Raw genomic sequence first — 18,579 nt, 5'->3', positions numbered from 1 at the left:
ATGTATAGGTTTCACAGCTTGCTCTCAGAGGAAATGTGGGGGGTTGCAAATTATTATTTTTGACCAGAAAAAAAATAAATTGTTCCATCATTTGGATAACCAAAATGGTGGAATTAGCAAACTGCTAATTGATTAAAAATAGAGGTCAGTTACATGTAAACAGACTGACATCTGAACAGCAAAATACTTTGTAATAGATTTAGAAGTGTCTTGTTTGTGGAAGTGGTGTTTTATCCCACATGTAACAGGTGTTTCCTCATTTGTAGATGTGTGAAACAAGAAATGGAAAGTGACCCTCTTCTCAAACCGGCTAACTCAAACACTTTGGGACAAACACTGGACAGCACTGCCTAAAAAGGCTTTTGACTGGACCCAAACCTGAAAGCACCAGAGAAAATCAAATGCTTCCTATTAATGTAACCTAACTGTTTTAGAGTGCTACAGTCTTTACAACCTACTGTAGTGTCTAAATCATAACCGTTGCTTTTTCTTCAAACAGTGATAAATTTTTAGTTTCATTATGTTGTTTTGATTGAAATGACACTATAAATTTTTCATTTAAAAGTTTCTTAATTGTATCTAGAACAATAGCACAGTTTAGAAACTTTGTCTTCTGAGACTGACATGTTATCTGTGAACTAACTTGGGAAGATCATATCCATGTATGTGGTTATTTTGTTTTTATTGAAATAGCAAGTTTCACTGGAAACAAATTGCGTGCCCACCATTTTTTAAAAGTCCAATGTTTTCGCAAATCTAGCTTAATTATCCAACGGTTGAGTGAATTAAAACACTTTAGGAATTTTAAACTTTGATCATTTTTGGTTACTTTCTAGTTTTCTTGAGTGGGGGTATGGGAACTTGAATGCAACATGACTTTAAATGATCTCTGATCTATGTTTTAAAGATTGTGTGTATAGATGGCACACAGCTCACTACATTACAGGATATGATCTCAATGTAGTGCATATAAAACCGCAGATTGATTTTCCTTGAGTGCTTTATACTGTTTAATTACATCTCCATGTAGGGCTGAAAAAAATTACCTATGTTTATATATAAACTGTGTTGCTTTTGATGTTGTGTTATTGCGCACTGAACTGTGCGCAATAAAGTTTTTGCATATGGTCCAGGTAAAGCACGATAGCCTTGCAAGTTAAGTACTGCTTCAGTTCATTGTTTACGCTGGAATTTTTTCTCCCCATGGAATGTAAGTAAAACGTAGTGTTTGTCACCAATAAATGGTAATACTAAATTTTTTTGGTTAATTTATTCTTGTATGCCACTACAGGGGCTGCTTTTTTATAGGATTTGTAATGCTTGTGATATAGTACGGGCAGTATTGTAAAGCTATGGAGTAACTGTACAATGGTTATCAACTACATATAAATAACTGCTATTTAGTAATGTGGAGAATGTGAAAAATTGGCAAGGTCAAGGAAATTCAAAAGTAACGTGGGTACATTTTGTTATTTGTGCCACAGTGTGTTAGTGCAACTGTATTAATGGGAGCTTAAACTAACGTTATGATTATGAAAAGAAACCTGGCACAACAGGTTGGAGTGATTTCAAAGTTTAAGTCTCTACTTTTAAGTTTCCTTGTTTGTTTGTAACTTGAGTCATAACCTTGCCTTGCACCTAGTAATTTTTGGGAGGTAGTACTTTAAAAATGAAACAAAACTTTCCTTCTAGCAACAAAAACTGGCACCGTAGACTGACCCATGGCAGTGTGTCATTTGGATGTGAACTACATTCAGTGTGTACTTAACTGGTAATCTGTAGCAACACTTCCTAAACACTTATTTGCAGTGCGTGTAGTAACTCTTGTCATAAAAAGCTGTTACTGCACATGCTATGTCTCAAAGCTAAATGTCTTGGCCATTTTATTTGCATTATCAAAAGCAATTGGGCCACGCTAACTGCATACCAAATTTTATTGAATCAAGTTGGTTTTGCTCATTTTAAGTTCAAAAAACATTGTAAAGTTTTTTTTTACATTTGTAGAACTAAAATGCTGTACATTTAAAAATTAAAACAAACTTGCTAGGCTGAGGCTTTGTATTGCAAATTCTTACAACTTAGAAACTACTTACCAAACAATTAATATTGGAAAACAGCTATCACATTGGTAGTAGTATAAATGGTCTGCCTATGTTTAGCTGCTGCAACTTAGTTTTCTCTTTGGATGGAACTTCTAGCTTTTTTGCAGCATTAATTTGCTGATAATGCTATGTTTCATGTGAACGTTAAGGTACTTTGCAATAGGTGCTTCTGTTTCAACGCTCTTAAATGCATCCTTTATCTTCGAGGTGCTATGTAAGAGAAGGTTCTTTTGTCAAAGACCTTGAAATAAGAGCCACATCATGGAAGACTTCAGGTCTCTGTGGATTCTAGGTAACCCAAAGTGAGTTCTAGATAAGTGTTTTCTCTAGAGCACTACAATCTCCTTTTTTTTTTTTTTTTTCTATTGGCTCTTCTGTGCTTGGAAGAATGATTACATACTAATGTATGTAATCACCTAAAGGCTTTGTATTATGCTTTAGTTCAACTGATACTAGAGTGTTCCACAAAGAAGAGGAGTATGAGAAAACTGATGCAAATGTGAAAAACCCTCACTGCAGTAATCTAGCAGGCTTAGTACTGGTATAAAGCTTACATTTCTGAGTACTAGCAAAGTGCTGTCTGTAAGACACCTCACCTTTTTTGGATTATTTCTTTGAACTTTTTACTTTCACTTTGGGATCTTTAAGAAACCTTTTGACTGCAACAGAATGAGCTGGAGCTTCTGAATGTGTACATTAGCTTGGCTTCTATGTATGCGCTTGCAGTCTTACTGTTCAGAAATGATCCCGTTATAAAAACAAAAAGTATAAGGCTTGTTCTAAAATGACTTTGTAATATTCAGATTTTCATTGGTTAGGGTTGTTTTCCCTTGGTCCCTTCAGTGGATTTCCTGTTATCCTATTTGATTCTGCTTAAGTTGCCACAAACTTTAGTAAATGAATGCATTTCCCCTTATGTTTCTCTGAAAACATTTGGCAATATGACACTACTAATCTGGGTGTTCCAGAATCTACTGTATATTTAGTAAATTGTGAAATTTTGCATTCATAATACTGTTCAGTTCAGCTACAGAGAACATCCCTTTAAAATTACATTTAAATGGGAATAAGGACAACCAAGTATTTAGTAGGATACATCAGTCTTGTAACTGTTACACTAATGATTGAGATAGTGACCTTGTTTCTTTTCAGAATTTACCACATCATTTCAGCCTCTTAAATCATATAGCCAGTGTTCTGCAAATAGAGCTGCCCCTAAGCCACTGCCTCCAAGTGCAGAGGAAGGAGGTTTGATCCTGAGGGGTTTCCACTACTGCTTTAATAACTTTTATAATTGAGGGTGATTCCTGAGGAGACAGACTACTGGATGATAGGAGATGTCACGTAGCAGAATAAGCCACTGAATTTCAGTCCATTTCAGTCTAGTTCATTTGGACCTTTTTTAATGCCTATCCATCCTACTTCCAAAAGCATGCAGAGCATACCAAGCTCCAAAGTAGCAGCTCAGAATGTTGGAAAACAGATCCTGGAAATATTTTTGTTAATTTTCCAGTAGTTCAGCTTGTAAATAAAATCAGCAAAGAGAGTGTAGGCAGTATATTTTCCTTCACCAAAGAAAATGTCCTTTCTGCCTGTGCTCCCTCGCTTTGATAGACTCCGGTCATTAGGTTGTTATCCTCTGGTATAGGAAGGAAAGCATTCATTACTGCTTTCTAAAATTTCAAAGCCTTAAGCCAATGTCTAAATTCTAGCAGCTTTTGCATTGCTTTCCTTAAAGCCTTTTCTTATTATTGCAAGTATACATACAGCTGCACTTATTAATGGCTCTTGTCAAAAGAGTGATACTGTGCCACTATTTTTTTGAAGGGGTGCAGTCAAATGTCCCATTTCAATGCCCTGTATAAGAACCCAAGAAGTGGCTTTGTAGATGTGCTGCATATGAAACTTAACAAATGAAACCTTTTCCAGTGCTGTGTTATCAAGCTTAACGACTGCTGCATAAGTTTTCTATTTTAAGTAACAGATTGCACGCTAAAGATGTATAAGAAGAAGGGTAGTTGGGTAGTCCATGTTTATCCAAGGATTTTGGAGTTTTATCTGCTTTATTGAATGGGTCAGTTTGTTATGCTTGAGATGAAAAACTGCAACACTTAAAGGGGAATAATGAAAATTGGTCAGGGAATATTTTAAGCAAAATATTTTGTTAGTAGGAAATCCTGACTTCCCAAAGGAAGAAACATGATTTTTCATGATCTCCATCCTGAAACTAAGAATGATGGATCTTAAACAAGGATCTGTGCAAAATTTATTTTTGGGAATGCTGACCTGTAGGATAGCTAAAATGTGCCTACAGAATGAGCAGCAGCCCGGATTCACTGTGATACATGTTTGTTCCATGATATTACAATACATTCCCATACCTTGAATTGCATTTAAAATGGAATTTTGTTTTGCAGTCAGTTCTAAATGTAATGACAATGCTATTGCTGAAGCTCTTATACTGGCTCACCTTGTGTCAAATAGACTTTTTTTTTTATTATTATTAGACAGCTGGTATTTCCTAGAGATAAATCCTATCTGAAAGGACTCAGTTGGGGAATCTGCAGTTAGCAAGGTAGCTGTTTGGCCAGAGAATTGAGAACGTTAATTTTAGTAACATACATCAGGGTTAAATGTAGCCATATGTAGAATTCTACTGCAATTATTCTATTACCTGAGGATCAAATCAAAATAGTGTTCTAACCTACTGGCCAAAATTTAAAATAGGATTTTTATTCTGATTTCATGTATAAAGACAAATGGTTGAGGTTCCAGAAGTGCCTAACTGCAGGAAGGGATACGATGTGTATATATCACTTCACATAATCTTCTTGTTTTGTGAAGCGACCACATAATTGTTTGGTTTGTCTGCAGATAAAAACCAACAGAACAAAGCGTGAATCAATGTAATAGCTTCCTTAAGGGCTTCTATGTTTAAGTAGTTTTATGTAGATGATTCCTCTGTTTAAGTTCAGATGAAGAAATACTGCTCCAGAGGTAGTTACCAATCTGGAAATACTCAACTTCATCTCTGTGGTTGTGACATGCTGTATTGCTACCCTTTATCTGCTGATCAGATTCATATACTTTTTTTAATACCCAGGAACTTCTGAGCAAGAACCTGAACATCCCATGGAAGGAGGCTGGGGAAAATAAGTTGTTAAAGCAAATTAAAATCTCTAGGATATTAAATTAATCTCTGGATTAGAACTGAATAAAATCATACAGATGGTGAATACTTATCCAAGAGTTTATTTTATTCTCAGACAAATGATTTTGTGTACCACTAGCAGTATTCTAATGTAATAAATTGTATTCAACTAGAAATGAAAAAAATATAGTGCTTTTAAACTGTATTCCTTCTCCCATTTTGAATTTCAATGTTTTAGCAACTTGCTATAAGGTGTTTACATTTTTGAATATCCAATGATAACGATACAAAGAATATCCTCAACAGAGTATGCTTTCAGCAGTACCATTCTAAACTACCATTCTTTCATTCTTTGCTATTTCTAACCAGAAAATAGTCTTCAATGTTTAAATGCCTTTTTTCCTCCTTCTTCTCTTTTATTTTTTTTTAAGAGAAGGTAGATCAAATGCTCCTTAAAGAGGCAATCCTAGCCCTATGTTAAGGGACAAAACCTCTGCTATTTTTCATGTCCAAGTCCAAATGCAAAAGCCATTTGGGTACAACTGGACATCTCTGCAGACACCAGCTCCTACTCCACATTTTATCATGGGTGTAATCTCCCAAGTTGCTGTACTTAAAATTGCAACAAAGTACATCACAGTAAGGATATACTGCTAATTAGTGTTCACTGTTGCTTTCACACAGCAGCTTGGTTTTAATGGAGAGAAGACTATTTAGCTCTTGCCAAGAAAAAACAATTGGGAAACAAAGGCATCATTGAAAAAAAAAATCAGTAGTTTTTGGTAAAGGGGATTCAGTGAAACAGTCCTACACACTGTATTTGCATAAAATGTTTGTCTAGTCCTTTTAAAGCTTTCTAAGTAGATACTGAAGAGCTTATGTATTAAAATGTTGAGTCACAAAGTTATTTTAATTACTAAGTGGATAAAAATTTAAAAATGTACTACTACAATTTCACAAAGGCTAAATACATTTAAATAATTGCCTCTTTTAAGCATTATTAGCAATAACTGTGTTGTGCTTTCCCTTGTACTGTGTAAGTTGAAAAGTCTTGTAATGTGTTCCTGTACACTCTTTCAACATTGCAGTTGAAAAACTTGTCCCATGTAAATGGACCAGCGACACTCAGTTCAATTTTTGCAAGATAAAAGTGTTCACACCCTTCTCTAAAATCACTTCCAAGTTAACACCATATTGGTCCATAATTGCCTTGTCTTTTTGCTCCATCTCTTTGACAGAGCAGTCTCTTTCATCAATACCTATGTAAAATTCATTTGCTAATAATAAAAGAGAGTAATCTGTAAGCCATCAAAGCTACATTCTTCCTAAAAAAAAAAAAAAAAAAAAATTTCCTTTAGCCAAAAATATTACTAGTATCATTAGAAATTGCTATGTCCTCAGTGCAAAGCTGTTAACAAGGCAGCTGCTCATCTAACAGGCACGTACTGTTTCCACTCTTTAAATGGTTTCTCTGAGCTTGGAAAAATTAAAATGTTTTGATCAATTTTAAGGCTGAACCTGAAGAAATGAATTAAATCAGCGTTAAACCCAGTCCTGCAAGGTGGAGTGCTCAGGCTCACTCTAAGACTTGCTGCAACAGTTATACCCTAAAATACCACAGCATCTTTGGGAAGATTTGTGGTCATCAGAAAATCAAGGCTGGCATTTCTCCGTGTGTTTTTGTGTCCCTGGTGATCAATAGCTACTGACCTTTTAATCTGCTACCACAAACAGGTCTGAGGTTCCTGCTACAGTCACAGTGGGGTTGTGATCTATTTCTATCATTTTGGAAGGAAACTGTTGACAGTCTATAGAAAGAAGAAAAAATAAATAATTTATGTGCAAAAGAATTCTATTAAACTGGCAAATCTCAGTATGTCTCCTTGTTGGGTCTCTTGCTGAAATTCAGTTGGGCTACTCATGGTCTTCATTTATTTCTAGTTTTAGCTACAGGCTAGAAAATATCTGGCTCCACAATCAAAACTATGGTGGTTTCTTTCATACTGCCCCTTTATACGTTCTGTGGATTTTGTGTGTTTGTATTTTTTCATATTTCCAAAAGGCCAACGTGTATGATTTGGCAGATGCTCAGATTTTTTTTCAATACCCTGTCAGTGTGCTGACTGTTATATTTTGATTATCACAGTGCTGAACAGGGAAGTTGCTGACCCAATGGAGTTTTCATAAAATCCTTGATGCATTTTTTCTATTTTTTTCTACCACAAAATTTCATGCTGGAAAATTATAATCTATTAGAAATTTTGTGACTATCAAAGGCATCTGGTGCTAGGGTTTTATTGTAGGTTATTATGTTGGGAAGTCAGAGGTTGCATCCCAATTAAAATTTATATTTTTTCATATCCTGTTCAGATTTAAAAAGCAGAACATAACATAGCAGATACTGGCATGTGAAATATTTAAATAATTCCATGAGATTAATGAAGTCTTTTTTAGCAATTCAGAAGCATTTTTTCTTTCATCAAGTTTCCCCTCCTCTGGACGCTAGAGAAAATGACGACTGTGTGCGTGCCATTACTCAGTGTTCCCATGTAGAAGTCAAAAATATGCCTGTGAAGGCTGCCATATAATATAAAAGCATTCTTCAGAAGTTGAGTACTGTTTAAAAATAAATAAAAGGAAAAAAAGCATGCAACTAACTGCCTTTTAACCACTGGTGGAGCTGAAATAATCGAAAGGCAAACAGGACACAAGACTACGGAGGCCTACCCCAGCATAACTGTTGCCTTTGGATGCAATGAACAAGCACCCTGCGTGACAGCAGTGCGTGCTGTCCTTTGGGAGATGTGTCTCGTTGGCCAAAGTCTGTGAAGCAAAGCTTCCACGGGCTGGCTGCTCTGGCCAGCAATGAGCTATGGAAGCGATTCCTCTGCAGGTAAAACACAAGGAGAATTGTGATTTATATTATGATTTTTTTTTTTTTTTTGCCACCAGTTGAGGAACTTTACTGTGTTTCATGAGTCTTGGATGCAACGAGCCCTGAGTTAAAGAATTCATCTAGCTAATGAGTTTTTCAACATTTTTCTGCCAAAAAGAATAAAAAACAGTGACATCAAATAAATTTGACACTAAGCTTGACTTCAGCTGCTTAACAGCCCAGACCTTTCCACTTTTCCTTCCCTGCCAAGCTAGGGAACACAAATCACGTTTACAGTTCCTTTTGAATTGTACATGTGATGTGGACTTGCACTATAGCAAGATTAGTTTTCCCGGTAATCTTCTTAAAATACCCATCCCATGATTGTCTTTTCATCTCCTGGTGTTCTGGAACTTGGATTAATGGGATTGAAATTTATTCCACAAGTCCTGTTTGATAAGCTGCTTTCTGGAATTAGTTGTCTATGAACACGTTTCATTTGGAAAGAGCATTCTTGTGGCAGCTGAATTATGCATTGTTACACCAAATGTGCTCTACAATACCTACATATGTACACACACAGTACGGATGCCTGTAGATACTACTAGACAAGATTAATAAAACAAGGCAGGCTTACTTGTTTCAGAGTGTTTAAAATATCTCACATGGCTTTTTGAAGCAGAATTGCAGAGCCTTGGACGTGCTTGCAAATTAGCTGACCAATTTACCACGTGTCTTTTCTTGTTTTCATCACGTTTCAAGCACCATCCTTAAACTACCCCTTCCACTGATCCGAGGATGTATTTATCATGCAGTAAGTTTGATATGGTTCCCTTGCCACAGAATCCCTTTTTAGTTAGCAGAAGTTTGATATCAAATTAACAGCTAGTTTGCTTAAGCAATGATATGAGAAGTCACACAGGATTAACCCTAAATACAACTTAGAGTGCGTGACTGAGCAGCTCTGCCTGGTATCTTGTCATAACCAATGTGTATTTTACAAACAGAAAAAAATGAGTTTTGAAGCATGATTTAGAGCTAGTCTTGCCAAGAGCTCAGTACTGCAGAATTAATTGTTCAACTCTCATATTTAGCTCAAAAGGCCACCCTGCAGATGTAAAAAGCATATGGCTTCGTGCCTCCCCCTGCCTGTCCCCTCTGCCTCAAATTTTTGACTCCATTTCAACCTCCTCTCTTTAGTTGCTCTCATTTTCGCAACAAAAGTTCCCATCTTCCCCAGGAGGTGCTGCGAGGCAGGTGGTGGCTGTGGAACATTTTGGAGTGATCTGGTGGCACCCCCTGCTATACAGTGACCATTGGCGGGGGACAAAATGCAGTGCTCGGATGAACCTTCTGACCACAAATAGACGCATACACTCTGCAAGAGTGTAGGTCGCTAAAAAATACCTTTAATGTGTATTCAGGGATGCCATGTGGCACATCCCCACTAGATACAGATGACTGGATTCACTGCTCATTACCAAGGTAAATTTATAGCTTTAAGATCAATGTACACAGCAGTGCCTGGGTTACAAAGCCAGGCTGCTCTCATTCAAGACACATCTTTTTGTTTTTTTTTTTTTTCCCTTTCCATACATTATTCAGTAGCAAAATATTTCATGGAAAGTAACTTGTCTACCTACAGCCACCTAAAAGCAAACTCACTGCTATGCCACACGTTCCCCAAGCTGTGGTACACATCTTCTCAGTGCCACTGCTGAGCAGGAACCTGGCAGAGCAGGCAAGGAGCCTGAGGTGGTGTAAGCACAGTACTTGGATTTAACAGTTTGGGAGCTCCTGTTCCGAATTCAGACTTGCCCACAGGCCGGATGTTGCCTCGCCACTTGCACATACCTAAGGGCAAGTCTTTGAAAAGCCGGCGCTGGCTGCACCGCGAAATGGCGGCCAGGCCCCCTCACACCTCACGCCACCTCCATCCTCGGCCTCTGAGCACCCCGGAGCGGGGAGCAAGCGATCGCTTCCCCAGCGCCTCGCCGGGCAGCAAGCAGGACCCACGGCACAGCCGAGACGACTTGTGGAACGAGAGGCACCGCCGTAAGAGCGACAGGGCCAGGCAACACCTCCCGACATGGCGGCGGCTCCCCCTTCCCGCCTTCCCGCCTCCGTGCGGGCGGGCCCGGGGCGGGCCCCGGCGGCCCCATAAAGCCGGGTGCGCGGGACCGGCCGCCCTCTTGCTCCGGCGTGGTTGAGGTGAGAGGGGTGCTTGGATCCTGAGGGGTGAGGGGGAGCGGTGAGGGGGGATTTCGCGCTCGACCGTGTTCTCCCCGCGCGGCCGGGCTCCTGCCTGTGCCGCCTCAATGCCCCCCGGATGAGGGACCGGCTGAGGTGGCGGCATGGCCGCCCCTGCCCGGCTCTGTCCCCGAGGGTTTTACTCTCGGATCGCTTCCCTGTCTGGTGTCCCCGTCTCTGTACTGGGGGTCGCGGCCTGCGCTCTCCTGGTCCCCGTGGAGCTCCCTGGGGAGGTGGGAGTGCGGCCGTGTCACACCCCAGGGACTTGCTGGTGTAGGTGATGACAGAACTTTTTTCCCCGTCAGAGCGACAGTGTTGATTTGTCACTGCTCTAGCCAGACCTTGTCTGATGCACCAGCAGGGAAGAGCTGTTGTGTGTGCTGGCCTCATGGGGCTGGGTGCTGACTGCTCCTTTGGTTTCACTCCTAGGCCTGTGCAAGGGCAGGGGGCTGCTGGGCCTGCTGCAGACTTGAAGTGATGGCTGGAGCTGGCTGGGCTCAGCAGTGTGATGAGGGCAGTTGCCTGGTTTGCTCCACTGTGCCTGAACCCCTGATGGGTGTGAACGGTAAGTTAACCATATTTGTTACTGGTTTAAAAAAATATGTATTTAATGGAGTTCCTGAATTACTCAGATAGACCCTTCCTCAAATGTTCTGCAAATGTTTGGCCTGCTCACGGATACACTAGTGATTTTAGGGAAAGGGGATGAGCTTTATGGAAAATGATATGACTATGTGTGACTTAAAGTAGTGAGTGTTGCCTGGTGAAAGGAACAGGCTGGTGCTGCCATTCTGCTCTGCCCCTTGCTGGTAGGTATGCAGCAGTGGTTACAGGATGGGGCACGCTGTGGTCATGCCTGGGCTAGTTCTTCTGCCTGGGGTTTGGCGACTGCGTGGCACTTAGTCCTGCACACACAACCTCCTGCCTCTGCAGTATGAAGGCAGGAAACTTGATGTGGCCATAAAGGTTGGACGTGCAAAAGCGTATGAGCTGTTATCCCTGCCTCCTCTCTTTTCTGTTAGGTCTGCATTTAGCAGCCTCTTGCTGTGCTGCAGAACCCCGTTCATCTGTGTTTTTCTCTGGGCTATCAGTGTTAACCACTGTGCCTGTTGAGCAGGCCAGCCAGGCAGTTCTTTGTGGGGAAGCATTTGCGTGAGTTCCCCTATGGCTGTGTGTGGGGAGGTGGGAGTGTGGCTGTGTCACGCCCCAGGGACTTGCTGGTGTAGGTGATGACGGAACTTTTTTCCCCATCAGAGCGACAGTGTTGATTTGTCACTGCTCTAGCCAGACCTTGTCTGATGCACCAGCAGGGAAGAGCTGTTGTGTGTGCTGGCCTCATGGGGCTGGGTGCTGACTGCTCCTTTGGTTTCACTCCTAGGCCTGTGCAAGGGCAGGGGGCTGCTGGGCCTGCTGCAGACCTGAAGTGATGGCTGGAGCCAGCAGTGGATCAGCCATGTGATGAGGGCAGTTGCCTGGCTTGCTTCACAGAGCCTGAGCTTTGAGCAGGTGAGAGTCTTTAAGTCCTTCTTGTTGATCATTGGTTTAAATTTAGAAAAACTAAACTCCTTTCTGCCAGGGAGCTGCTTCTGAAGTGCTTTGGCAAAGTTTGTGTGGTTGGAGACTTTGCCACGTCTAATTGAAGCGTTAGCCTGGGCATTGCAGAGCTGAGAGCACAGAAGGTTTCCTCTTGCAGAAGCATTGTACCAGGGCCCTTTGTGCCCTGTGTCACTGCTGAGTGTTCACTGGGGGCTCTGTATGTGCGTGGCTTTGCCACTTCTGCTGCCATTAGCTTACTGTTCCCCGTGGCTGTGTGTGGGGGGGGGTGGGAGTGCGGCCGTGTCACACCCCAGGGACTTGCTGGTGTAGGTGATGACAGAACTTTTTTCCCCGTCAGAGCGACAGTGTTGATTTGTCACTGCTCTAGCCAGACCTTGTCTGATGCACCAGCAGGGAAGAGCTGTTGTGTGTGCTGGCCTCATGGGGCTGGGTGCTGACTGCTCCTTTGGTTTCACTCCTAGGCCTGTGCAAGGGCAGGGGGCTGCTGGGCCTGCTGCAGACCTGAAGCCATGGCTGCAGTGGATCAGCTGTGCAGTGTGGCGAGTTGGCCTGCTTTGCTTCACTGTTTACTTTCTCCTTTGGCAGAAGAGAATGGTAAGTTGTTTCCCTGAAATTTTGACTGATACATAGATCTGAGCATTGTAGCAGGAGCCCTTTGTGCCTCATGTTTGTTGCTTTACAGCATGTGTGAGGTGGCAAGTGAGGATAATGAGCTGATCTAGCACTGTGACTCAACAGCAGCCTGGAAGCTGTGGTGATGTGATCTCTTAAAGACAATTGCTCAGGAGAGCAGAAAATACTTTTTAGTTATTGACCTGAGAACTACATCTGTTAAAATATTGTTTCTTCTACCATCTTGCTGCAGAGAGTAATATGCCTTGTCAGTTTTTATGGGCCTGAAATTTTTTTCCGAATGTAATGAAGTGCCTCGATAATAAACTGAAGAGTATCTCTGTCAATCTGTGGTATGTGATGACTTCAAACTTTTTTCCCCATCAGATCGGCAATGCTGATTCTAACTTCTATTTTAGCCAGTTTGTCTGATGCCACAGATGCAAAATTCAGTTTGTCACTTGGCTCTATATTGAGGCTACCTGCCCTTGCACCCCTGTAGGCAGGGAATCCTCGTGTATGCTGCATGCTTTTAGGGCAGGCAGCACTGGAGGGTGCTGTCTGCACATACCTTAGTAACACTGATTGTATAACACTATTCGACATGCATAAAAGACTTGAAGATCAAAAGTGAAAGAATTCTTGCTTTCAGAAGATCTTCAGTTACAAAAATGGCTGAGATCTCTGTCAGGTTTCAGTTTAACATAAATGACACAAACATTGCTTTTTTGTTGTTGTTTTGCCCTACTTTAGCAGTGATAAAATTAAGTGCTTCATATAAAGTCAGGGAACCTTTGTTCTCCTAGATTTTTCTCTCTGTGGGAGGTTCTCCATGCCTTGGAGGTGTTGATAAGTGAGTTTTCAGCAATTGTGGATGGGGGAGGGGGATTGCTTTTGGTATCTTTTCTTCACTTTCGACAAAGGATCAACTGTCTCTTCTGAAAACTTGGCTATTTGATTAGGATTTCACTAATGCTCTAGGAAATGTGCTTAACAATCTTACTTCATTGAATAAGCAGCTATTGTTACTGGCTTCATTCAGTTACAGCTTGGTCTTGCTCTTTAGCTACTTGGTGTTCAGCTGTTCATAGTTTTAAGGATGCTGAAGTCTCCTCAGTATGTATTTGTGGAGAGCACAGATGTGGCCATTCTATATGGCACGCTCAAATTGAAAAGCAGTATGATTGGTCTGTGTCAGATGGTGAAGCTGGTAGAGCTGACCAAATACGTTACACTGGCACCCTCTTCTCAGTGAGTTCCCCCAGACTTTTATCAAGAACAACTCTGAAAGCCCCCAAAATGCAGTTCTTCCAGTGCATCCTGTTTGGAGTGCCTTACAGTGCAGGGGTTCTTTTGGTTGTTTGCAGAATAGCCCTTGTCTAATAGTTGTTTATTTTTTGGGGGGGGGGGGGGTGGTGTGGAATTTGAAAGCTGTGTTTTTGCTGCTTGATGCAGAGTCAACTGACAACATGTTGGGTGTTTTCTTGGCAGGTTGAGATCTGTCAGAAGTTGTCCCAGGACCTGCTGTGATTTCAGTGTTCTAGGTGAAAGCTGTCTCCTGCTAATGATGTCCCTCTCCATGCTGCTGCCTGTGATCCCTTGTCCAAGCTACAGCATCCACATCATCCTGCAACAGCTCTTTGGTCTGTTCTCAGAGCTAGCAGGGAATGATAAATTGGTGTCTTGCCAACTCACAGATAGAGGGTGTTATATGTTTTTCCTTTGTATGAGACATTTAATCAGAATGGATTCTGGAACTTGTATGTTTCACATAATTTGGTGCTTTTGTCTGCAAGGGCTGTCTGTGTTCACCTGGCAACTAATGTTATGTTGTCAACTAATGTTACCTTGTCAGTATCATGCAAAGTATAGAAGCCTTAAAGAGCTATTCTCATGTATGGGATGATGGCCTTGCGTGTAAGGAGAGGGGATTCAAGTTTTGGTTCTCCCCTGTCACTCTGAAAGCTTTACTAAAGTATCATCCGCATGTAAAGCAGGGAAGGTACATTTGGATGCTGCAGTGCAGTCTGTTTCTGTACTCTTTAGAGCCTATTTTTAATAAAAACCTTGTGTACTCTGAACTCAGCTGAGTGAGTTGTCTTCCATACCTTTTAACAGCCAATTCCTGGGTCCTCCTAATTGTTGGTTTTGGAGTTGGATTGCAGCAGTGCTTCTGTGTGGTTGTTGTGTGGAGCTGCCTGCTGCCTCAAGTGAGGAGAAGGGGTCTCAATCTCATGGCAGTATAGCTACTCTTCACATATCCTGAAGCAAAAGGTGTTTAGCTGAGACTTGTAGTTGCTGATATTCCCCAGAAACAACAGAAGGGCACTGGGGGTTTTAGCTGGCCTGGTGAAAGATATAGGCAATCATGTTCCAGGTAAGTTGCAGTGGCTTTGCAAATTCTTTCATACATGAGTCCTTTAGAGAGGTGACAGCAGTCCAGGACGGAAGATAGCTGATGTCAGCTTCTGTAAGGATTTGGATGTTTCCCTCATGTGCAATGTGTTCAGCTAGCAGGAATGGACTGCTTCTGGCTAGAGATACTAGTGGCAGATGTTGATACAGATCCTGTAGCCTTCCCCTGGAAGCTGTTTGGCAATCTTCCCAGTCTGCAGAGCAGGAGAATTAAATATGAATTCTGCATCTACATATGTGCTGACGTAGGGAAGCACTCCACAAGTTGAAGCTAAAGGCTTCCCTAATACCAGAGAAAAGTAGTTGGAGTGCTAGGATGTATTGCTTCCTGCACCTCCAGACTTCCATATAACAGCTTTGCAGAATATATACCGTTGGGCTCAGTGGGAGCTAAAACCTGTATAAATGCACCTGTACTGTACAGTGTCCTCTCATAGAGGGGTTGAATTAGTGGTGAGTCTTCTGCATGGAAGGAGAAGGCATTCTCCATCTGTTGTGCCCATTAGCCTGGCAATCAAGTGGTATCTGCATGGTGCACGTTCAAAAAGCCTTTGGCAGATGTCTCATGCAGGTCCTGGTCTGGTAGCATTTGTACACCCTGCTGGCAATGCGAATGAGGTAAATAGTCTCTTCAATTCAAGCTGATGTGAAGACCTGGGATCTATATTACCTTGCAGCATCTCAAACAGCAGGTTCAGATTCAAACCCCAGGCCTAATGATGGAAGTAGCTGTTCCCCATGAGCACAGCCAGTATGTGCATTAGGAATGGGGTCTAAAACCAATCCTACAGCCTCATTAGATTCCTGAGGAGCAAGGCCACCTGGCAGCATGTGTTGCTAGTCCTGGCCTAATCTTGATGGGTCATACATGCTAAATGCCAAGTGAGAAAAGCAGCTGGGTACTTATGTGCAGGGTTGCAGTGAGCTAGCAGCCACAACTCTGCTTGAAGTAGATGAAGGGCAAGAGTAAGGACTGGATAACAGGCTAAGGAAGGCTTTAAGGAAAGATTTCCTGCAGCATTTTAAGTATTGCAGTGTGTTTTTTTTACTACCTGATAGCAACGGCTTAATTGATACTGTAATGGCTTGGTAGTTATTTACAGCACCTATGATTTCTAGAGGGCATTTCTGCTACTAAAAACCATAAATAAGTTTCAGTGTTTATGGGAGGGGATCTGGTATCTGAGCCGATAAGTGGGCTTTGGCATGTATGTTTAAAAGGAAGCTGCAGTGATGGAAAATTAGCTATTAATCAGCATGTAAATCAGTCTTCCATGAAACTGGGCAGAGATTTTTTTCTCAATTACTGTAAGCAACATAATCTCTTAAAACAACATATTGATGAGGAATTAGAACTGCTTATAGAATTAATAATTTAGTGAGCATATCTGACAGCAAGCATACTTTAGATTAGGGAGGAGAGACTGCTGGTTGTCCAGTGGGAGCTGTGAGGACACATGTACCTGAATTACGTTTTTTGCAAGTTTTATCTCTCACCAGGAGACCAGGTCAGGTTTCAAGCACTGGTGCTGCTGGTCGTATGCGTGGGGTGGATGACAAAACTGTCTGAAGATAACTAATGTGCTATAAGCGGCTCTGGAGCACTCTGGATGCAGGGTAGGGAGATGGAGGAGCTGAATGCATGCACTGAGCTGAGCCTGGAGGTCTCTGACCGGCAGCTGTAGAGGGTGCTGTGTGCATGCATTTCTCAAAGCTTAGCTAAGAGCCAGATTGGTTTTCTGCATCAACTGTCCATTTGTGTGTGTTTATAGTCAGGATGCTTTCCCTTTGTCACTGTAGCAGTTTGCTGTAATAACAGTGGGCCAGTGTTTGAGATTATTCTGTAAAAACACAAAGAATGACAGCAGAGAGAAACCCTGAAAGTGAGGTGTGAGTAAGCCTGAACTTGTCCCAGGTTGTGTTTAGAGGAGCAGAGGTGGAAGAGGTCTTCTGCACTGACAGGCTTCTGTTTCAAAGCTTTCTTCTGGGGTTTCTGATATACCTGTAAACAGCAGGGTGCCTTAGGAATGCCTTCATTTTACATCTGCCATGATCCTTCTGGAACTAGAGGGCATCCCCTCGTGCTCCTTCCAGAGCTGTGCTCCAAATTCCCGTGCACCTATGAGGAGAGCCTGAGGGCACTTGGGTTGTCTAGGCTGGAGAAAAGAAGCCTAAGAGGTGAGCTCAACAGCTTCCTGAGGAGGGAAGCGGGGAGGGAGGTGCTGGTCTCTGCACTCTGGTAATTGATTAAATGAGGCGATGGCACAAAGCGGCACTAGGAGAGGCTTGAACTGGACATCAGGAAAAATTTCTTTACCATGAGGGTGGTCAAACACTGGAACAGGCTTCCTAGAGGCAGTGGGTGCCCCATGCCTGTCAGTGTTCAAGAGACATTTAGATAATGTCCTTAATAATATGTTCTAACTTTTGGTTAGCTCTTACATGGTCAGGCAGTTGTGATCGATATTTGTAGGTCCCTTCCAACTGAGCTATTCTAATTTAAACCTACCCAAGGCTGCTCAAAAATGGGAGTGTGGCTGCCTCCACCAAAAGTCTGCCTGGACATGGCTTCAGGAAAATGAGAATATGTGGGTCACATTCATGAGTACAATAACATCTTTTCTCTGTTACACGTGATACCCTACCTTCTCCTGTAGGTGTTCTCAACCCCTCTGGTAGTGGAGAACTGGCTGAGCTTGGCTGTGGCCTGCTATGGGCTCTCAGCAGCTTGGTATGCTCTGAGCTCAGGTAATTGTGCTATGTGTAACCATAAGCTATTCATAAATTCGAGCTGCAGTGGACTTTGTAGTACTTCAGCGTACAGCTGTGTAGTGCAGTAGGTTTCCCAGATAACAGAGAAACCATCAAATGGACTTTATTGGCTGTACCAATGCAGGTAAGATCACCCCATTTGAAAATCACTTAATATAGGCCTTTGATAAAAGATGGGGGTGGTGTTACCACTGGACTTAAAGCAGTTTGCGCCTAGTGTTTCTTGCCTCACTTCTGCAGGCACTGGTCAGCCCCTGACTGTGGCTGCCGGGTTTTTTGAATGAAGTGATGAAGGCAAAGAGGCATGTTTTGGACCAAGGCTGACTTACAGCTTGTTCTGATTGTATCTCTGCACAGTGCTCCCGACTAGCGCTCAGACGGGCAAAGGAAAATCACAGCATGTCCAGAGCTCTTACTCCGCTGCTGTGAAGTGGTTGAACAGGGCAATAAGGACAAAGACAGATTTGTCAGCTCCATGAATTACAGCAGAAACAGACACTGTTGTATATACTTGAGTAACTTTCTAAAACTGAAATCTGGAGTCGCTCACTAGGCTGGTATGTTTAAGCAAATGTTTACTTTTCTCAAACAGCTCTGTTTCTTGGTGCCATGAGCATTTGAGAGGAAAATAGCACAGATTATTTCTCTGGCTGCTGCTTTTAATAGATGTGTTTTCATACACAGTGAGAGGTTTAACATTTATATTCCCTAAGACCCAGGGATCTTTGTGACTTGACTCCTTGTTGATTATTATACTCTTTTTAGACCCATCCGTTAAGTGGCTGCCTCAGCTTATGGGATAGCACAGTCCATTTCCTCATTGCTGCTTGTACTATTCGCTGCTT

At 42.0% G+C, this 18,579-nt stretch overlaps 2 protein-coding genes and 4 non-coding genes across 38 annotated transcripts in view; all 6 read left to right on the top strand.

Annotated features, from left to right (window-relative positions):
- STAU1 (staufen double-stranded RNA binding protein 1) overlaps positions 1–7,128 on the top strand; it is a 36,448-nt gene extending 29,320 nt beyond the window's left edge. For 7 of the 25 annotated variants that reach the window (XM_050714109.1, XM_050714103.1, XM_050714102.1 and 4 more), the window contains one exon: positions 267–7,016. In XM_050714109.1, coding sequence (XP_050570066.1) covers positions 267–354 — 88 coding nt within the window. In that variant the 3' untranslated portion in view covers positions 355–7,016. Of the gene's footprint in view, positions 1–266 lie in introns of all 25 variants that reach the window. The other 18 variants (XM_050714112.1, XM_035548584.2, XM_035548568.2 and 15 more) reach the window with 9 other exon arrangements.
- A 1,960-nt stretch (positions 7,129–9,088) lies between these two features.
- The window catches only part of LOC118249020 (somatomedin-B and thrombospondin type-1 domain-containing protein-like), a 35,548-nt gene continuing 26,057 nt past the window's right edge, over positions 9,089–18,579 (top strand). The window contains exons 1-7 of one of the 9 annotated variants that reach the window (XR_007708938.1): positions 9,525–10,339; positions 10,808–10,943; positions 11,757–11,884; positions 12,397–12,529; positions 12,618–12,689; positions 12,801–13,400; positions 14,039–14,628. Coding sequence is in view for 6 of the 9 variants with exons in the window: in XM_035548589.2 (XP_035404482.1) it covers positions 11,837–11,884; positions 12,397–12,529 (181 nt within the window). In the remaining 3 variants the exon portion in view is untranslated. The other 8 variants (XR_004778934.2, XR_004778932.2, XM_035548589.2 and 5 more) reach the window with 8 other exon arrangements.
- LOC118249026 (small nucleolar SNORD12/SNORD106) lies at positions 10,646–10,737 on the top strand. Its single transcript, XR_004778936.1, has one exon. It is a non-coding gene; the product is annotated as a small nucleolar SNORD12/SNORD106 (small nucleolar RNA).
- On the top strand, positions 11,595–11,686 carry LOC118249028 (small nucleolar SNORD12/SNORD106). Its single transcript, XR_004778938.1, has one exon. It is a non-coding gene; the product is annotated as a small nucleolar SNORD12/SNORD106 (small nucleolar RNA).
- Positions 12,235–12,326, top strand: LOC118249027 (small nucleolar SNORD12/SNORD106). Its single transcript, XR_004778937.1, has one exon. It is a non-coding gene; the product is annotated as a small nucleolar SNORD12/SNORD106 (small nucleolar RNA).
- LOC118249029 (small nucleolar SNORD12/SNORD106) lies at positions 12,895–12,988 on the top strand. The gene has a single exon (XR_004778939.1). It is a non-coding gene; the product is annotated as a small nucleolar SNORD12/SNORD106 (small nucleolar RNA).

Source organism: Cygnus atratus, chromosome 16 (genome assembly GCF_013377495.2).
Source record: "Cygnus atratus isolate AKBS03 ecotype Queensland, Australia chromosome 16, CAtr_DNAZoo_HiC_assembly, whole genome shotgun sequence".
Lineage (NCBI taxonomy): Eukaryota > Metazoa > Chordata > Aves > Anseriformes > Anatidae > Cygnus > Cygnus atratus.
The sequence above is the reverse complement of the archived record's forward strand: the minus strand, read 5'-3'. Positions and strand labels throughout refer to the sequence as shown.